The 17,067-nt window shown below is 48.8% G+C and overlaps 1 protein-coding gene across 8 annotated transcripts; it reads left to right on the top strand.

Annotated features, from left to right (window-relative positions):
• The first annotated feature begins 3,941 nt into the window (after positions 1-3,941).
• Positions 3,942-16,831, top strand: LOC119400102 (uncharacterized). 8 transcript variants are annotated; one of them, XM_049417973.1, is made up of 5 exons: positions 3,942-4,122; positions 11,520-13,319; positions 13,386-14,028; positions 15,242-15,717; positions 16,571-16,831. In XM_049417973.1, the coding sequence occupies exons 1-4, from the start codon at positions 4,111-4,113 to the stop codon at positions 15,712-15,714; spliced, it is 2,928 nt and encodes a 975-aa protein (XP_049273930.1). In that variant the 5' UTR covers positions 3,942-4,110; the 3' UTR covers positions 15,715-15,717; positions 16,571-16,831. The 8 variants fall into 8 exon arrangements, with proteins under 8 accessions (XP_049273930.1, XP_037522971.1, XP_049273931.1 ...); XM_037667043.2 differs by having other exon boundaries at positions 3,943-4,122; positions 11,520-12,297; positions 12,403-14,028; XM_049417974.1 differs by having other exon boundaries at positions 3,943-4,122; positions 11,520-12,300; positions 12,406-14,028.
• The last annotated feature ends 236 nt before the right edge of the window (positions 16,832-17,067 follow it).

Here is a 17,067-nt window from a genome sequence, read left to right as displayed (position 1 = left end):
AAGTCGCTGTCTCTGGAGTTGCTCAGACTGTCTGGAACCACTTTCTTTTTTTTTTCCTTTCCTGGAAGACAACACCAACGATTGAGCAATATATTACTTCAAGTCAGCACTATAATGCGAGTAAATCCCAAATGCTTTCTATTCCTGGCACCCCTTTCACGTTTCGTAAGTTACCCGGGTATGTGACAGGAGTGCGCTTGTTAAAATTCCCAGGATAACGGGAAGGCACTTCGCGCCACGGAGATAAACGCCGACTTATACCTACTGTTTTGGCGCATTCTGACCCCTGGGGCAGGTGAGGCTGCCCAGAAGCACAGAAGAGATACGTGAATTCGATGAATAAGGGATCGCTTAGACGATGTTGGCGTGAAAGAAGCATATTGTCTCTGTGCTGAAAGATGTCTGTGATTTATACTTCGAATGACCTTAACAGTAAGGAACGCTTAGTTTCTACAGCGCGACTGGACGCGGACGGAGAAGGAACACGCAAACACACACACAGCGCTGTGTGTGTGTTTGCGTGTTCCTTCTCCGTCCGCGTCCAGTCGCGCTGTAGAAACTAAGCATGAACAACCAACTAGCCCGCCAACGCACTTTAGTCAGTAAGGAACGGCTGATTTAAGTCAAGGCCCATTAGCTTGAAGTGTCAAACGTGAGCTTTTTACCGATGCGCGCTTACTGATTATTAGTTCAGCTTTGTGCATGCGATCAAGTGTAAATTTGCGCTTGTGTGTCATGTCTGATACTCATTCGTGCTTGTATATTTCTTCGTCAGACTGTCTGTCAGTCTATCTGTTTACAGGCTTCAATCAACAGCACCAGTCTCGTATAGTGCATGATACAGAAGTTTCGCATAGGATACCCGCTTTATAATATTGCGTTCTTAAGGTTTTTGTATCTGCGGTGAACGTCAAACATTAAAATGTTTTGTTAAGCCAAGCGAATGCTTAAGTTCCCTAAAAAACTAAACGAAATGTTCTTTCAGTTTTTAAGGTTCCCAGGTAAAGCTCCTTTGTCTGGAATGCCGCTTGTCTTATCGCTAAGAATAAAGCGTTAGGTAAATACTTAAAGTGCAAGTAAGATTTTCTTGAATTAGAATACATTTTAGGCATGCGAATGCTGCAGGTGTTTCGCATTGCTTGCGTGTCATAGAGTGTTTCGGGTAATTTCCTTCTTCAAAGGTACAGTGAAAGTGGGTTTCATGCACTAAATATCGACAATGCGTGAGTGCCAGCCAAAAGGCGATACACAGGGAGTTGAGAGAGAGAGAGGGATGAGCAAAGGGCAGCGAGGTTAGCCAATAATGTGCCTGGTTGGCTGCCCTACGTTTGAGCACGTGAAAAGCGGAATAAGTAGAATAGAGATGATATAGCTATAATCATAGGTAGAATAGGCACTGAGAAAGAAATGTAAGAAACATAACAAAGAGGCACAAGAGCATTACACACTATGAGAACGGTATAATTAAAACAAATGAAAAACGTTTCAAGGTAAAGCTTAGAAATGAGCCGTCCCAGCAGGTCACAGGGTGTGGCGGAACACGCTGAGCACAAGATCAAAATGCCATTATTGGCCAATGTGATCAAACTTTTTATTTATTGCGATGAAGGTTTGTCATTCATGTTTTATACCTTGTGTATATATGTGCCTGGGATGTTTGTTGTAAGGTCTGTGCTGTGTGTAAACTGAAGCAGTGCTGTGTGGAATCTGTTATCATGTATTCGATCTGTTTCATGTTATCATGTATCAACTCTATTTCAAAGGCTGCCAGTGTAACGTTCAATGCTGTGAAAGAAGGGCTTCGAAAGCTTACAAACTTCTCCCAGCCCTAGTCAGTTTTGAGGGTAAGGTTCGCAAGAGGAAATATGAGCAGGTTGTAAAACAGATGAGAAGCGCATAGGTCATGGTACTTCCCTAGAGTGAAACACTCTTTCTTTGTCGCAAATAAACTCATTTCAGTTCAAAGTGATGTGACAGCATGACCACAGCGAGGCCCCTACAAAGATATTCTTGAGGCCTTATTCGTCATATTTTAAGTATTTGTACGTTAAGAAACGATGACGGGTAATTTTAGTGCCGCTATCCTGGTGCTATGATATATCATTTAAACTTGCAAAGCTGTTCAACATATCTTTTACAAGCTAGACCAAAACATAATATTATTTCGGCAGGTTTCAGGATACCAGCAATAAGAAACGATTGTCATGAAAACTTGTATCCTGAAGGTAGGATATTAGTGACCTACACATGCACGAAAGCATCGCATTAAAAAAAAGAACAGGTGTGTCATTGCCTGGACGATGATATGAATTAGAAAGATGGGAAAATCCAGATATACGCTGCATGGACGGTTTGCTTGTCTGCCTCCGAACGTCCAGACATAGAAGGAAGATCCACATGTGCTGAAACTCAAATTGGGCAACATGTACAGTGGAAAGTTAGCCGAACACCTTAAAAAGCTAGTTGCTCGGTTTTCGAAACCAACTGGCATCCGACGGTGAGCCGAACATAAAGTGGAAAACGGCGAAAAAGAAAAGAACGGGAGGGTGAGGAGAAAACGGTGCCGTCAACAAGACCGGACGGTCCGGCAAGAAGTAAAGGGTATACCGTTGGCCGCCGCCACATCCTCGTAAAGCTTGCGTGAGCATCGACACTCAGGGACACCCGCGAGCGATCCCGCCAGGAGTGCGGGTGCGAGCCTTGCATATCAAGCTGCTCAATGCATCAAGACGGCAGCCGTTCGCGTAAGGAGGATCAAAAGAGAGGGGGGGGGGGGGAGCGGTGAGGCAAAGGTCTTAAAGCATGCAGCGTACACCTTTCTTGTGCTCGGCGAGCAAACCCTTGCATGGAGTGTGCGAGAGCAGCCGCATCTTGCCGCAGTATCGGTCGGGCCGGGTGGTCCGACTGACCTTATTCCGATTCCGTACTCGCTCTTCGAGAAAAAAAAAACAAAATGAAAGAAAGGAACGCGCCACGCTGAGAAAGTCTTCCCTTATCTACCGATTTCATACAGTTTTCGCGTCCACCTAACATTCACAAAGGCCTCGCATACGCCCGTATCCTGGGTGTCTCGAAGACCTCGCTGCACCTTCACTGAGTTCCCCTTCCCTTTCCACGCTTGAACATAGCCGCGGCGGGCCTCTGTGCCGCGCACAGTGCGGCATGACTGGGATGTCGGTGTCGTCACATTGTGTTGCCTCAGTGCATTAAATTTAAAATTTTTCATGCCGCTGGCGGAAAGCCGAGTTTGCCACTGCGTACAAGGGCGACTGCGAAACGGAGATGAGTTGAGGTTGTAAAATAAGTATACTGGGGCCGAGCCAGTAAAAAACATAGAGAAGGCAAACATGAAACAAAGAAAGAAGAAGCACGTAACTCGACTCTCTTTCCCTCGATCGTTGTCGACTTGTGCAGCAAGCGGATATGCCGTGGTGACCTTCTACGGCAAGGAACGTCTTCTTACGGTGCTCAAGTCGAGACTGACCAGAAGACCTATTCGAGGGCAGTGAGGAGGAGGAGGAAATGAATTAATCGAAAGAGACAGTAAGAGAGAGAAGGCAGCGATCAGCTACTTTCTTCTATCCTTTTTGATCTCTTTACCGGCACGGCGAATCGGTTTTCCATAGAATCTTACTCCTGTAAGAGACCTAAAAGCGAGGAGGATGGAAGAGCAGCAGGGACCGTGGTGTGTTCGTGCTGAGGACGACACATTCTTCGAAGTGAATGGGCGAGGAGTTGTGGACCAAGGGTGGGAAGAGGATGTTAGCTCTTCTTTTGTCACGTATCCAAGGGTTCCCTTTCACCACCGTTCCGGAGAGGAGGTTGGAGAGAGTGACGGTCCCGCATAGTTCCGTTCACCAGGCCACCACCAGGACGAGCACTGGTTTGCTGGCGACTTTAGGTAGTGGCCGAGCGCTGTTGACGCTCGAGGCGGCACTTCTTATATAACTGCGGACTGGTCAACTCCTTTCTCGTGTTCTCCTCTCACCTCGAAGCCTGGTAGGGCGACGCGATGGGCGAGGAGGGTGCTCGCAAGTCATCCTCAGTATAAAAAGATGGTTCGCCCCTGACGGCACGGCCGTCTCGCTGCATCCATACGGGGGCGCAACCATGACAATTCTTGTGAGTACCGAAAAATGCCAACTCTGGGTGTTTCGAGCGTGAGGCTTAGGATTTCGTGCCAGTGGTATTCCATCCTTTGTATTACATTGTATTTTTCGGCGACGACCCAGGGTGACGCATTGTGGATACGCGTGATCTCGAGCAATGTTCCGCCAAGAAGAAAGAATCGCGAATATCATTTCGATAATTTGTTGACCATCAAGAGAGTGCCATATTATTTCATTGTCTCTCGCGGGTGAGTTTGTGCCCTCGAACAGCGAAGGATACCCAGGCGTCTGCCGTCCTCCCTACCATATGTGACGGTATCGCGGTGACGTGGGGAACATGGTTCGCGTTTCACTGTGGTCGCGAATACTCTGTACGGCTGCTGCAACGAACGCAGCAAATGACCGATCAAGTTATCTTTCAAATTACCAAGAATGTAGCAGGATGAGGCGCTTGACCTGCCTATGCCGTGACTGTACTCTAGTACCACGCGTCTACTACCGGACAAAGGCTGAGAGCCACCTATAATGAGCCGTGGACTTTGTTACTCCAGAACTCTATCCGTATTTTGGACGCTGACAGAATAGTCCTTGTTCAGCGAGTGCAGATCAGGCAAGCTTGTTCAATGGGAAACTGACCTTTTGTCAAGTTTATATGCCCTTTGGGAGGCAAGTTTATAATAACATATTTGCTGAAAATACTACTACCTGTATTTCGTCTACCACCGGACCCGTCTACATTGCATTGGCCCAGTGCTTAAAGTTATGCTTGCATTAACTCGTCCAATTTCGTACACTTTGTAATGGCCTAGTCCCAAATCCGCATTTGGATGGATGAGTACCTTAGTGCAGTCTTTGTTAAGGGGCGGTCGCATCCGCCATGAAACATGAATCAATAGTTCTCCCTGTTGGGAAAGCACTTAAAATATTCACAACTTTCCTTCATCCATGAGAGGCGCGATGTGACAAGGTCGGAGGGTACGTGTAATCTCTAAACTCTCAGGGTTTCATTATCAGCTTCCACAAACACGCAGTTACTAATCCCAACTTGAACATTCTTCAAACAGCGCAACGACGACGAAGACGAAGAGAAAAGAACCACAAACCACAGCGCAGTGCCTTCGTCCTCGTCATCGTTGCACTGTTTGAAAAATGTTTAAGTACGGTCACAAACTAGCCCAGCTTTCAATCCTTCTACTAATCCAAAGTTCCATCTATGCGATTATTTACGACTACTGCATGTCATTTCATTTGAAACAGCAACACTATAAGAAGCACTGAGTAGAAGCTTACTGTTCGTACATTTATTATGTACCATTTATAATCGGAATAGCTGAGCTCCCTTTGTATAAGCGGTTGCCCTCATTCATTAAACGAACTAGCCTTCAAGTGCCGTGAGATCCCCCTGAATATTCCAAGTTGACAGCAGCACGGAACAGACAACATAAGTTGCCTGTTGCAATCACAGATGAATTGTGTATCCTTGGTAGGTTACCGTACGACACATCTCCAATGATGACAAACCTTCTCGATGTCGGCCCTGCTTGGCGTTTGCATAGATGTGGCAGTTTTTTGTCGGAGCACATGTGAAGACGAAGAAGGATGAAAATCACAGAAATGTGGCAGATAAATACTAATGGAGCACCAGACGAGCTGTGCCGATTTGTACAAATTGAAGGAAGGATCACGCAAGGCAAATATTGCGTACACGTGGCAGCTGAACTCAACTTACAACCCGATTTTCGAGGCTACGTTTAAGCCTGCATCATAAAACAGTCTTGGCTACCTTACATCGTATTTTCAGCACAACAATGAGATTGATAAGAAATCCCGGCAAAACTTAATAGCCGAGATGTAACTGCAGGTTCAGATCTGCCCTTCTATATATTGGCGCATAGAAGTCCACACATTCTTTTAAGCGGACATTCACGGCGCATACATGCAAAGTAGCCATGATATCCTGCTGAGTGCTTACAACGGAGCGCTACCACAGTGCCAAAGAGTCTTTTTTACGCTGTGGTAGCGTCAAAAGATATTTAAGTACTTGGGGAGTCTGCGTTCGGCCTCGCGAATCTGGCCTGCGGCTCTAGATGAACTGCGAAACAGGAAACGACCCTTATAACTTCTGGCTGCAGATGTTCTGGCTGCAGAAAAATCCCTTATACCTTCTGGCTGCAGATGCTCGAAAGTACTCAACAAGGCCCTAATTGCTCACTACTTCTCTTGTTCTCTTTGTCCTTAGTCTTTCGTGCCTTTCGCTGAGCGCAACTGCATTAGAATGTCGTACCAACTAGCACATGTTTAAACATCGCTTGACGATGATTGAGCATGGCAAGTAACTACCTACGGCATTTCTGGCAGAGCGCATGACACTCACGGTGATTTAGGCCGTAGAAAGTTCCATAAGGCCCTAAAAGGTTTCGTAAGTTGAGGCATGGATAAACCGCATAGAAATCCCAAAACAATGAAGCTCTTTGCTGCCTGGACGACGCCTGAGTTCGTTCTCCCAATCGTACTTTCTCCTAGACACGCTCCAGCCTCAGAGAAAAAGGAATTCAGAAAGAGGTCCACTTAGCTTCCCACAGTTCAATAACTGGATTTTGTGGCGCAGAAAAAAAAAAAAAAAAACAGCCGAAAAGTAAAGCTCGGGGGAACGAGATCGACGTTCGTTTAGAGAGAACTGTATGCGCCAACCGGGTCAAGATAAGGAATACGAATCATGATCGCGAAAGTGGCACTATCAAATGCGTGACATCACCCGGTCACCACGCGAGACGTGTCTCTCTCCTCCGGGTATAGGAAATCCGAGAACTGCTGCGGCCCGATGACACCCTGCGATAAAGGGTCGCGCCGTTGTGGCTTTAGAGAGCCATGCATTGCGACTCAAACAGACGGTGTGTAGGGCTGGCCATTGACTGCGCTTTGACCGCGAGGTCAATGATTAGTATATCTGCCGTAGACGAACGGCTTTTCACTGGCTTCAATGCCTCACGTGATCATCGTTTCCCTTGGCATTTGCACTAAATAAGGTTACGCGCGGGTTATTACCACGTCTCAGTAGTACAAATACCTCGTTTCAGTAGTGCAAATCTATTGCCGGGACGCCAGAATAACACCTATCTTATAATACATGCAAAGTGCGAGCAGGAAATAGATTTCGTCCTGTATACGTATAAAATTTACTGATCGAGAATGTTTAGTATTGATTAAGAATACCAACAAGATATATATAAGAAAGAATGCTAACAATATAAAGTGGATGCAAACCATCACTGTTATCGTGCTCAGGAAAATGGACACAATGCTTCAGAGTCGTGTGATACACGTGCTTTAGTGTTACGCATGTGTAACACTTCACAGATGGAGTATGAAGAATTTCTAGAGACGCGTGTGCTACGCTCAAGTTGGACATTGGGGAATTTCAGAAGATTTCTTCATAAATTATCCCGAGATTTTTATATTTCACCAAAAACTAAAATGACTGTTTTAAACGCTGATTCACTCCGTTAATAAGTGCTTCGAAAATAACGCGGCAACGAGGAACCTGAAGGGTGTCAGTATGCTTAAGCTGCGGAATGAGTCGCGCCACTCTTAAAAATATTTGTTATAAAAGTTGCGGCAAAATTTATTACATTTCGGCGTATACCTTGATGCTAAGTTCCCCTTCACAAAACATGAAAAGAAAATGCGGTTCCCGATGTATTTGGGCGCATATTTGTAGGCTGAATAGTTCCAAGCAAGAGGAATGTATAATCGGGTGTTTTTCTCATCTGAGAAGTTGTGAGCATGGATACACTCGCTCAACATCAGCAATGCACACGCAAGAGCAATATGTAAAGAAAATAAACTTAGTGAACACCTGGTCGTCCATACGGGTAATCGGTAATTCCATCATAATATGAAATACAGGCTGCCCAGGGTTCTCAACAAATTACCTTTTGGCCGGCCTACAACAGTACTACTCTTTTGCAGGGTCCAATGAAGTAACAAAGCAGATACGTTGTGTAAATAGCGTTGTGTAAATAATAGCATGTTGGTGCCATAATGAAATGAAAGAGCTGTGCTTTTCCCTGTTGGTTCCGAAGACGTAACATTGCGACGGATACAGGGGACAAAATATTCAAGGGTTTCCGATCAGACATTATATGAGGAATTAAAGAATCAAGAAGAAAGGAGTGTGGTAAGAAGACCTCGAGTTCACAAAGAAATAGTTGGCGGGTTTCGGATGGCGGATTGAGATTCCCCACTTGTTATTTCACTAGCTACAGTCTAGTAACAATTCCCTCAGCACGAAGTGATCAACTTCGGTGCGTGTTTCGTTGCCCACGTTGATACATTGAACGTGTATGTCCGTTAATGCGACGCCGTTTATTACGCGCAACGATCGCTACGCGCGGATTTACGCAAGAGCGAGTAGCGCCACCTAGAGCTTTCTCACAGCAACTTGCACTTCCGCCCCTCGCCGTCAAGCGCCGCTAGCGTCGCGCGTCAGGCCATTCGACCGCCTTTGACAGCGCGACGCAGCGGTTTCTTGAAACGCAGGCAAGATAGAGAAAGATACTTCAAACACCCTTCGATGTCTCCTGGCCTTCTTCGGCATTCTTACGTCCGCGATAAATGTTTTGTTTCAGAAGCGTAAAAGCGCACTGTCTAGTATGTATGCTCCGGACGAAACACAGACGCTAATTTTCTGCGAATGCATTTGCGGACTGGAAGGGACGTGATCCCCGGAATCGACGCTCGGGTTTAAGAAAGCTTTCTTGGTTAATTGTAACTGCTATTCTTAGATGCCTAAAAGCTGTGACCCGACGCCACGTGCAATAGTGGAGGCATGAACACGAAGGCAAGGTGCGTGTTCATAGCAAGAAAATTTCCCTATTCAGTATGCTTAGAACGCACTTCGCGAAAATAATTTTAAAGACGGATATTTGTTTCGTCACGGCAAAATTGTTCTGCCATTTTAACATATTATCTACTAAGTGTGCAATAAAAATATGCATTTAACTTAGGTAGAGTATTCCTACGTGGTTGAACTTAATAATGTCGAACTTACCCTCGTTTCACGACTCAATGTCGTTGACCAGCAGCAATGTTTTCGCACGGCTAAGCACTGCTAAGCAAGGTTATGTTCTTTGTTACGGCGGCCGCATATTTACGGGGGCATGTACCCATGCCCTGATTAAGAAAGGTGTTCGAGAACCCAAGGCGGTCAAAATTGATCCCCAGTCCCGCACTACGCCATGCCTCATAATGATGCCGTGGTTACTTCACATAATGTTCCAGAGAATTTATTTCACTCTCCCCCCCCAGCAACGTGAAGGAGAAATCAATGCAGCCTAACGGATAGCATTACTTTGCTGAGAAACGCTGATGTTTTGTGCATTCTGTTGATCAAACAGTTTTCTTCACACTGCGCTTGGTTTCTTTTCTTTTTTTTTTCCCGTGCTTAGCTAGTAGATGGGTGCTTTTCAATTCGATTGCAATTTAGTTTTGATTGAACTGTCACGCTTGTGTGTCTCTGTTATGTAATGTATAATGATCAAATTTGTTATATAGTGGCGGCATTACGCAATTTTTGTGCTACACTTGCGGCTATGCTAGGCAACTGCTTGTTTTTTTTGTGTGCTTATCTCTTAATTTATTTTTCACTATTAATTTCATTTTTTTTTTCTAACACACTACCATTCGATATTATGATCTTCTTCGTTCTGCGACAATTTTCGAATCCTTGCATGCATCCAATATATTATGTATTAGATTGTCCCACATGCCACCCTCACCATGTGTCTCTTTGTAGACCTGTGAGGCCTTCCTAAATAAAGAGAAAATTAGCATAAGCGGTGAGGATCGAAGACGCTTAATCTCGGGTGCGTACTGTCACGACAATCTGAGCCGGCGTACTGCGGATAATGAATGATCGAGCCGCCTGTCCAGCTTTACTGCTGCACAAACTGACAACAATGTAGTAGAAACAGTAAAAATTGTTTACATTGTCTTCGTTAAATTGCATGGTTAGAATGTACCGATTGGCACAGCTCCTTGTTATAGTATTTTATTAATGTGAAATTCTTAAAAGCCTTATCAAAGGCGAAAATTGACGGTTGGCGGCGTCAACACGAGTAGTGCGAAAAATCATCATTGCGTGATGACATCATGATGACGTCCACAGGTTGCAAAAATTTTTGGCATGATCATTACGTCCCTATAACGTATCGTGATGTCAGATGATGACGTTCATCACGTACGTGACAGATGAAAAAGAAGAAGACAGCTGTCGCCTACGAGTCGTTTCAGGAGAGTGCATTAGGGACCGTGTGAACATTTTTAGCATGGTAGTGCGTTGTAAATCGTATAGCCAAAGGCAGCTGCGTGATAAAGCGTCTGAAGTTCAAGCAAATCAGCCGTGAAGACCCACACTATATTATGAGATCACATAGACGTGCTTACCAGGGGCGAGAAGACGTGACACTGAATTTGATTGCCATCACGGTTTAATTAGGCAATATACTTTCTTTAGACCTAGTCGCGTTCCGTTATGGACAATGGTACCACGTGCATTTTCTGGACTATCAGAGCCCTGTATTGTAGTGGATCACTCGCATGACCGCAATGTGCAATAATAACAAAGACAATGTTTATGCGCCGTCTGTGAGTGCCAAGCGTTGGTACCAATTTGTCGCTTCGGACACGTACAAGTTTGATTGGTATACTATTGATATAAGCTCCGATGGCTTCCGAGCAGATATATCCGAGTTGATATAAGGTCCGATTCTCTTTCACGCAGCTGTGGAGTGTACCGGTCTAATATGTGGGAGATAGTAATAAATCGGAACTAGATTAAATAATTAAGACAGCCTTGGACAATCCAAGGTGCCGTGTCAGTGGTATATGTGTCTACCGTAATCGCGGGGCTGACTTGACGAAGGGCGAAGATAATGCCCTCTGCCATGGATGCTTTTGAAGCATGTCACTGCTTCTTATTCTGCCCACGTTCTCGTGGCAGGTACCGTAACGAATTGCCCAAAAAACAAGGAATGGAATCACAGACAGCGTCTGCTAAACACTTTAGCTCTCCGCTTGATGGAATTGTCGCACCTGTTAGTTTTGCAGTCTTTTACAAAACCTGGCTCGTGCCTCCGAGTTCTGTATCACAAAGGTGTTCGCACCGGCCGTGGTGGTCTCGTGATTACGGTGCTCGACTGCTAACCCGAAAGCCACGGAATCAAATGCCGGCCGCGGCGGCCGCACTTAGATGGAGGCGAAGTGCTAAAGGCGCGTGTATAAAGAGCACCAGGTCGTCGAAATTTCAGGAGCCCTCCCCTACGGCGTAACTCATAACTAGAGATTGGTTTTGGCACGTAGGACCACAAAACATATATACTATATACAAAGGTGTTTGTACTGTGATTGCAGGTGGCCACCGTGTTTCTTGGCCTCGCGTCGTACGCGCTGGCCGATGGGCTCCACCACCTCGACATTGCCAAGGTCGGCAATGTGGGCTATGTGGCCCGTGGTCCCGGAGCCCTCCAGTACCACCAGAGCGGAGGCGTGATCCCTGAGGGTGTGCCCACCGTTTCTCGCGGCCATTCCGGCACCACCGTTCACGGACCTCCCATCACCGACACCCACGGCGTCAGTGTCTCGCAGCCCGCCGTAACCGTCACTCAGCAACGTGTGGTGCAGCCCGCCATCACTGTGACCCAGCAGCGGCCCGCTATCACTCTGACCCAGCAGAGGGTCGTGCAGCCGGCCATTACTGTGACACAGCAACAGCCCGCTGTCACCTACACCCAGCAAAGGGTCGTGCAGCCGGCAGTGACCCTTACCCAGCAGCAACCAGCCATCACCGTCACTCAGCAGCGGGTTGTCCAGCCTGCAGTGACCGTGACTCAGCAGCAGCCGGCCATAACGCTCACTCAGCAGCGAGTGGTACAGCCAGCTATCGCTGTGACACAGCCCGGAATCGCCATCACTCAGCACCGCGTCGTTCAGCCGGCTGTCACCGTGACCGAGCACCAGCCGGCCGTCACGGTTACCCAGACACAGCAGCGCGTCGTCCAGCCGGCCACCGTCGTCAGCCCCGTGCCCGGCATCGCCGTGACCCAGCACCGCGTTGTGCAGCCTGGAGGTCTGGCCGTGAGCCACATTCCCGGAGCCGTGTACACCACACAGGGCGCCTACGGAGTCGGAGGTACTTACGGTATCACGCTTGTCAGGCCTGGTGGTAGTTACGGTTTTGGTTACGGAATTGGCGGCGCTCATTATGGCGCAGGCCTGCTCCTCCACCACCAGCCAGGACAAGCCGTGACCACGGTGCACCCGGGAGCCGCTTATGGCTACGGGGCTGTGGCTTACCGTCCAGGACAGGCTATCACCACGGTGAGGCCCGGATCGGCCTACGGCTACGGAGCCGTGTCCTACCAGCCGGGATCCACGGTTACTACTTACAGGCCCGGAACGGCCTACAACATCAATGCTGTGACCTACCAGCCGGGCTCTGCGGTCACGACCGTTAAACCCGGAGCGGCTTACGGTGCCGGCACGCTTACCTACCAGCCAGGCTCTGCGATCACCACAGTTCGGCCAGGTTCCGCGGCTTACGGCGTGACCACCGTCACCCAGCCGGGCGCTGGCGTCGTGCAGCACACCCCGGGATACATCTATGGTCTCGGCTATGGAACGCGTACAATTGGCATCCCTGAAATTCATTACCACACTAGGCCTGTCAACTTCGGCTACGGATACGGCTTGGGCGGTACCCGCTATGGCTCGCTGTACCATCCTGGTGCGGTCGTGCACGGTGAGGGTTTCGGTCTTCTGCACACCCCGGGAGCCACTGTTTACCACCACGCTCCAGGCGTCGCTGTGACCAGCCCGGGAGCGGCTGTGACCACCTACAAGACCGCCACCGTCTCCGCTCCCGGCGCCGCCATTGTACACACAGCTCCCGGTCCAGCAGTTACTACCTACAGGACCGCCACCTTGACTGCGCCTGGCGGCGCTGTTGTCCAGCAAGTTCCAGGCGTCACCACGTACAGGACCGCCACCGTGACTTCTCCAGGGGGCGCTGTTGTCCAGCAAGTCCCTGGCGTCACAACCTACAGGACTGCCACCGTGACTGCTCCAGGAGGCGCTGTTGTCCAGCAAGTCCCAGGCGTCACCACTTACAGGGCCGCCACCGTCACCTCTCCAGGAGGCGCTGTTGTTCAGCAGGTTCCAGGCGTCACTACGTACAGGACCTCGACTGTCACTTCACCAGGAGCCGCTGTTGTCCAGCAGCCGGGAGTCGCCGTCACTGGCGTCAGAACGTACACCGTCCCAGGCTCAGCCGTCGTCCAGCAGATTCCGGGAGTTACCACCTACAGAACTGGCGCTGTCACCACTCCCGGATCTGCTATCGTGCAGCAAGTTCCAGGCGCCGTCACTACTTACAGGACAGCTACCATCTCTGCTCCTACGGCCACCGTAGTCCAGCGTCCAGGTGCCGTTACCACCTACAGGACGGCCACCATCAGTGCCCCAACCGGCACTGTCGTTCAGCAGCCCGGTATCACCACCTACCGCACCACGGCCCTGCAGCAGCCAGACATCCACGTCTTTCACCAGCCAGCAGTGGCCACTGGCACCCTCGTCGCCCCTGTCAGCACCGGCGCCGTGACAACTTACAAAACTGCGGCCGTCGGCGCTCCGGGTGCGGCTATTCTTCACCAGCCAGCGGTGTCTGTTGTCCATCATCCAGCTGTTGCCACCGGTTCCGTCGTGACCCCAGTCACCGGAGCTGCTGTTACCACGTACAGGACGGCCACCGTGACCACACCCGGACAGGCCGTTGTCCACCAGATTCCGGGAGCCGTGGTGCACAGTCCGGCTGTCGCTACTACCGTCGTTGGCCACCCAGCCGGTGCCGTCGGTGTGACCCCAGGTGAGTTAAGACACGCGTTTCATGGACTTAAACGCCACGATTCGGCACTAACGCTGTGCAGATTGATTATATAGGCGATCAAAAATGTTTGCTTGCTCGGTTAATTGGTTCATTGCAAAATCTGTAACAGCGCGCAAAACTGAAAGGACGACGACAGAGACAGAGTGTAAAGAGCGCTGTACAGTCAGCGTCAAATGTTTAGAGACCACGAGACAAGAAAAAGCTGAATGTGCCCGCTGCTTCGGCAGGCAGCCTCGAATTTAGAGTACCGGCCTGTTCGCAAACACGCAAACATGTTCTGTGCAGTTCGATCGAATTCAGACACAAATCGCTAGAAAATTCAGTTTTCTAGAAAGTAGTGGTCTCTATACTTTTGACGCCGTATACGTAGCATGTGAACCACTGTTTTGCTCATACAGAAAGTCATGAAATGTCAGTGCTACCTGTGCACACTTAGTGAAAATGCACACTTCGGTGTAATTTCCCCGAAGAATATACATTCAACAATTTATGCTTAATATATTATCGTGATATGTTTTCTTGAACTAGGCGTAACTACACTGCTAGCGGAAGTGACTATGACGACTTCATAAAGGCATGCATGCACTGACTATTAACATCGGTTCTCGCGTAATATTTACAGTAACCTGCGATGAGAAGGGCTCATTTGAATAGAATGTTTTTTGGGACGTAATGTTGAAATGTAGCGACCGCAACGGCGAAGTCTTGAAGACCCGAATACAAGGGGCGGCTAATTGGCTGGCTGGCAAAAACTCTTATTGGGTGTCTTGCAGTATGATGACCCGGGCTAATAGAGTAGAGGTTTCATCACATTTTTCTGAATGCAAGCAAAGTACATACATAGGACCAAACTGGTCCTGAAAGCGCTTCTGTAATGTGCTTATATTAGCATGAGAAAAAGTGAGCTCCCTCGTGAATGTGCACGGGAAGTTATCATTCCCAAATGCACTGCAGATATTGCGCGCATGAAATAAATGAATTATGTCCGCCGTTTCTACGAGAGACTCGGTTGGACTGAGTTACGGTGATGTATCTGTCACTGAAAGAGACGCTCGGGGCTGAACGTTTGCCGGCCAGGACTGCTGCCAGGCTAACTACCGCCCGTAGCAACATCTACAACACCAGCACAAACCACTTGCTTTCGACATCTAACAAAGCTAACCACACCCACATGTATGAAAACACACTGCAGGACAAAGTATCATGTTCGGAGTCGGAGGACTCCGCTACGCCGGCGGTATCGACGATGCCGTTCAGGGCGCCCTCAACGGAGCGGCCCTCATCCAAGCGGCTCCCGCCCCCGTGGCGGTCACGAATGTCCTCCCAGGTTCGGTAACGTACCACGGTGCCGCCGCCGCCGTTCCAGCCTCGGCTGCTGTGCTGCACCACGTGCCCACGGAAGCCGAGCTCAGGCAGCTCATCACCTACGGCTACGGCTACGGCCTCGGAGGCGTTCGCTACAGCCATGCTACGGCTCCGGCCTCCGTGGTGACATCTCCGGCTGCCGTGGTCCACGAGGCAGCCCCAGCTGTCGTTACGTCGCACGCTATCCCGGCTGCAGTCCAGCACTACGCTCAGCGGTACATCTCGTACGGCCCGACCACCACCCTGAAGTACACCGTGGACCCCAGCGTCCAGCCCCTTCAGACTCTCAAGAAGAAATAGACGGTGGGTGGCACTGGGTGGTAAAGCACTCTCTTGTGGTTTGTGTATGTTTGTGCGTACGCAGTGACTGGTGACGCTTTAGCGTATTCTGAGCACTGCACTAGCCAGATGATTAGCAATATCGGTCTGAGTTCTCGTGTGGCAGCCAGCTTTAACTAGGAAGTTTGCGTGCAGACGTGTTGAAGTTTACATTATAATACATTGAAAATCAGCTTTGCGGAATCCCGCGAGGTGGCGGAAGCGTTAAGAAAGGGGAAATAGACAACCAGTTCCGGGGCTCCCCAGCAACCCCGGACCAGGACGAATTTTTCGGCGACTAAGAGGCTTTATTTCTGAGAAGTCCGTATGGATTTCCTTGTGACTTCGTGCTACAAATGGGTGGTTGTCTATTTCCCCTTTCTTATTATGTATAATACATGTTGCATGAGAGCATGTCCGTGCTACCACGAGCAGAAGAACGCTGGGCTTGTGGGCATTGGCGCTAGGTTCAAAACCCAGCACCTCCTACAAATATTATTATGTTTTCTGCATTCATTTCTTTGTAACGATTGGTGCTACATGAGACAGGGACGGACACAAAAGATTTCTGTTTGAGTCGGCATAAAAATGCTTATACACACTAAGAAACTTGAAAACTTTGAAGGTGAAACGTGAATGGCGGTGAGCATGCTAGTCGTACGTATATATGTACGAAGTTTTTAGTCAGAAGAGGGCGAGTTGAAAGTCAGCGCGACGTTGATGATCGTCTCTATCTTGACTAAACTCAATCTCAACCCTCTGTCTCTCCTTCTACGTGGACGTTCGCCATGCGGGAAGTGTTCACCTCCTCTGCCTCTGCGTTTGACATCTCTCGCAGGTAACCTCCACGCGCAGGAACCACTCCGCAGCACCAACACGGATGATTATGACGAGAATTTTAGAGAGCCGAGGCGCGCGATCTTCTATTTATTCCAGCGTTCTCCTCTTCACTTCTTTGTCCTCGCTGACGTCACGAGGCGAGTGCCGGTTATAGCCTGGGTGGGACTGGACGCGAAACCCACGATGCCATGTTCCCGCTCCCAGTCAAGTACGGGACTGCGCCCCAGCGAAAGGCGAGAGACTGTTCGCGCGAATAAAAACGAAACAAAAAGAAAACGAAAAAGAAGAAAAAAGGAGAAAGAATCGAAAAAACACGTACGTTCTAGTATCTAGGTGTATCTTCTCACTACCCTGCGCAAGGAAACTCGCTCCGTGCCTTCAGACCTTGGCCTGGTCGCATTCATAAGCGAGGTCGTAGTTACATACGGAGCATGCATCTCTTTTCGAGATTCCGTATCGAGTCCGAAGCGTTTCAAAGTGCGCAAATTGTAGAAA

Source organism: Rhipicephalus sanguineus, chromosome 7, assembly GCF_013339695.2.
Source record: "Rhipicephalus sanguineus isolate Rsan-2018 chromosome 7, BIME_Rsan_1.4, whole genome shotgun sequence".
Taxonomy (NCBI): Eukaryota; Metazoa; Arthropoda; class Arachnida; order Ixodida; family Ixodidae; genus Rhipicephalus; species Rhipicephalus sanguineus.
Note: the sequence above shows the minus strand (reverse complement) of the source record. Positions and strands in the feature narration are given on the sequence as shown.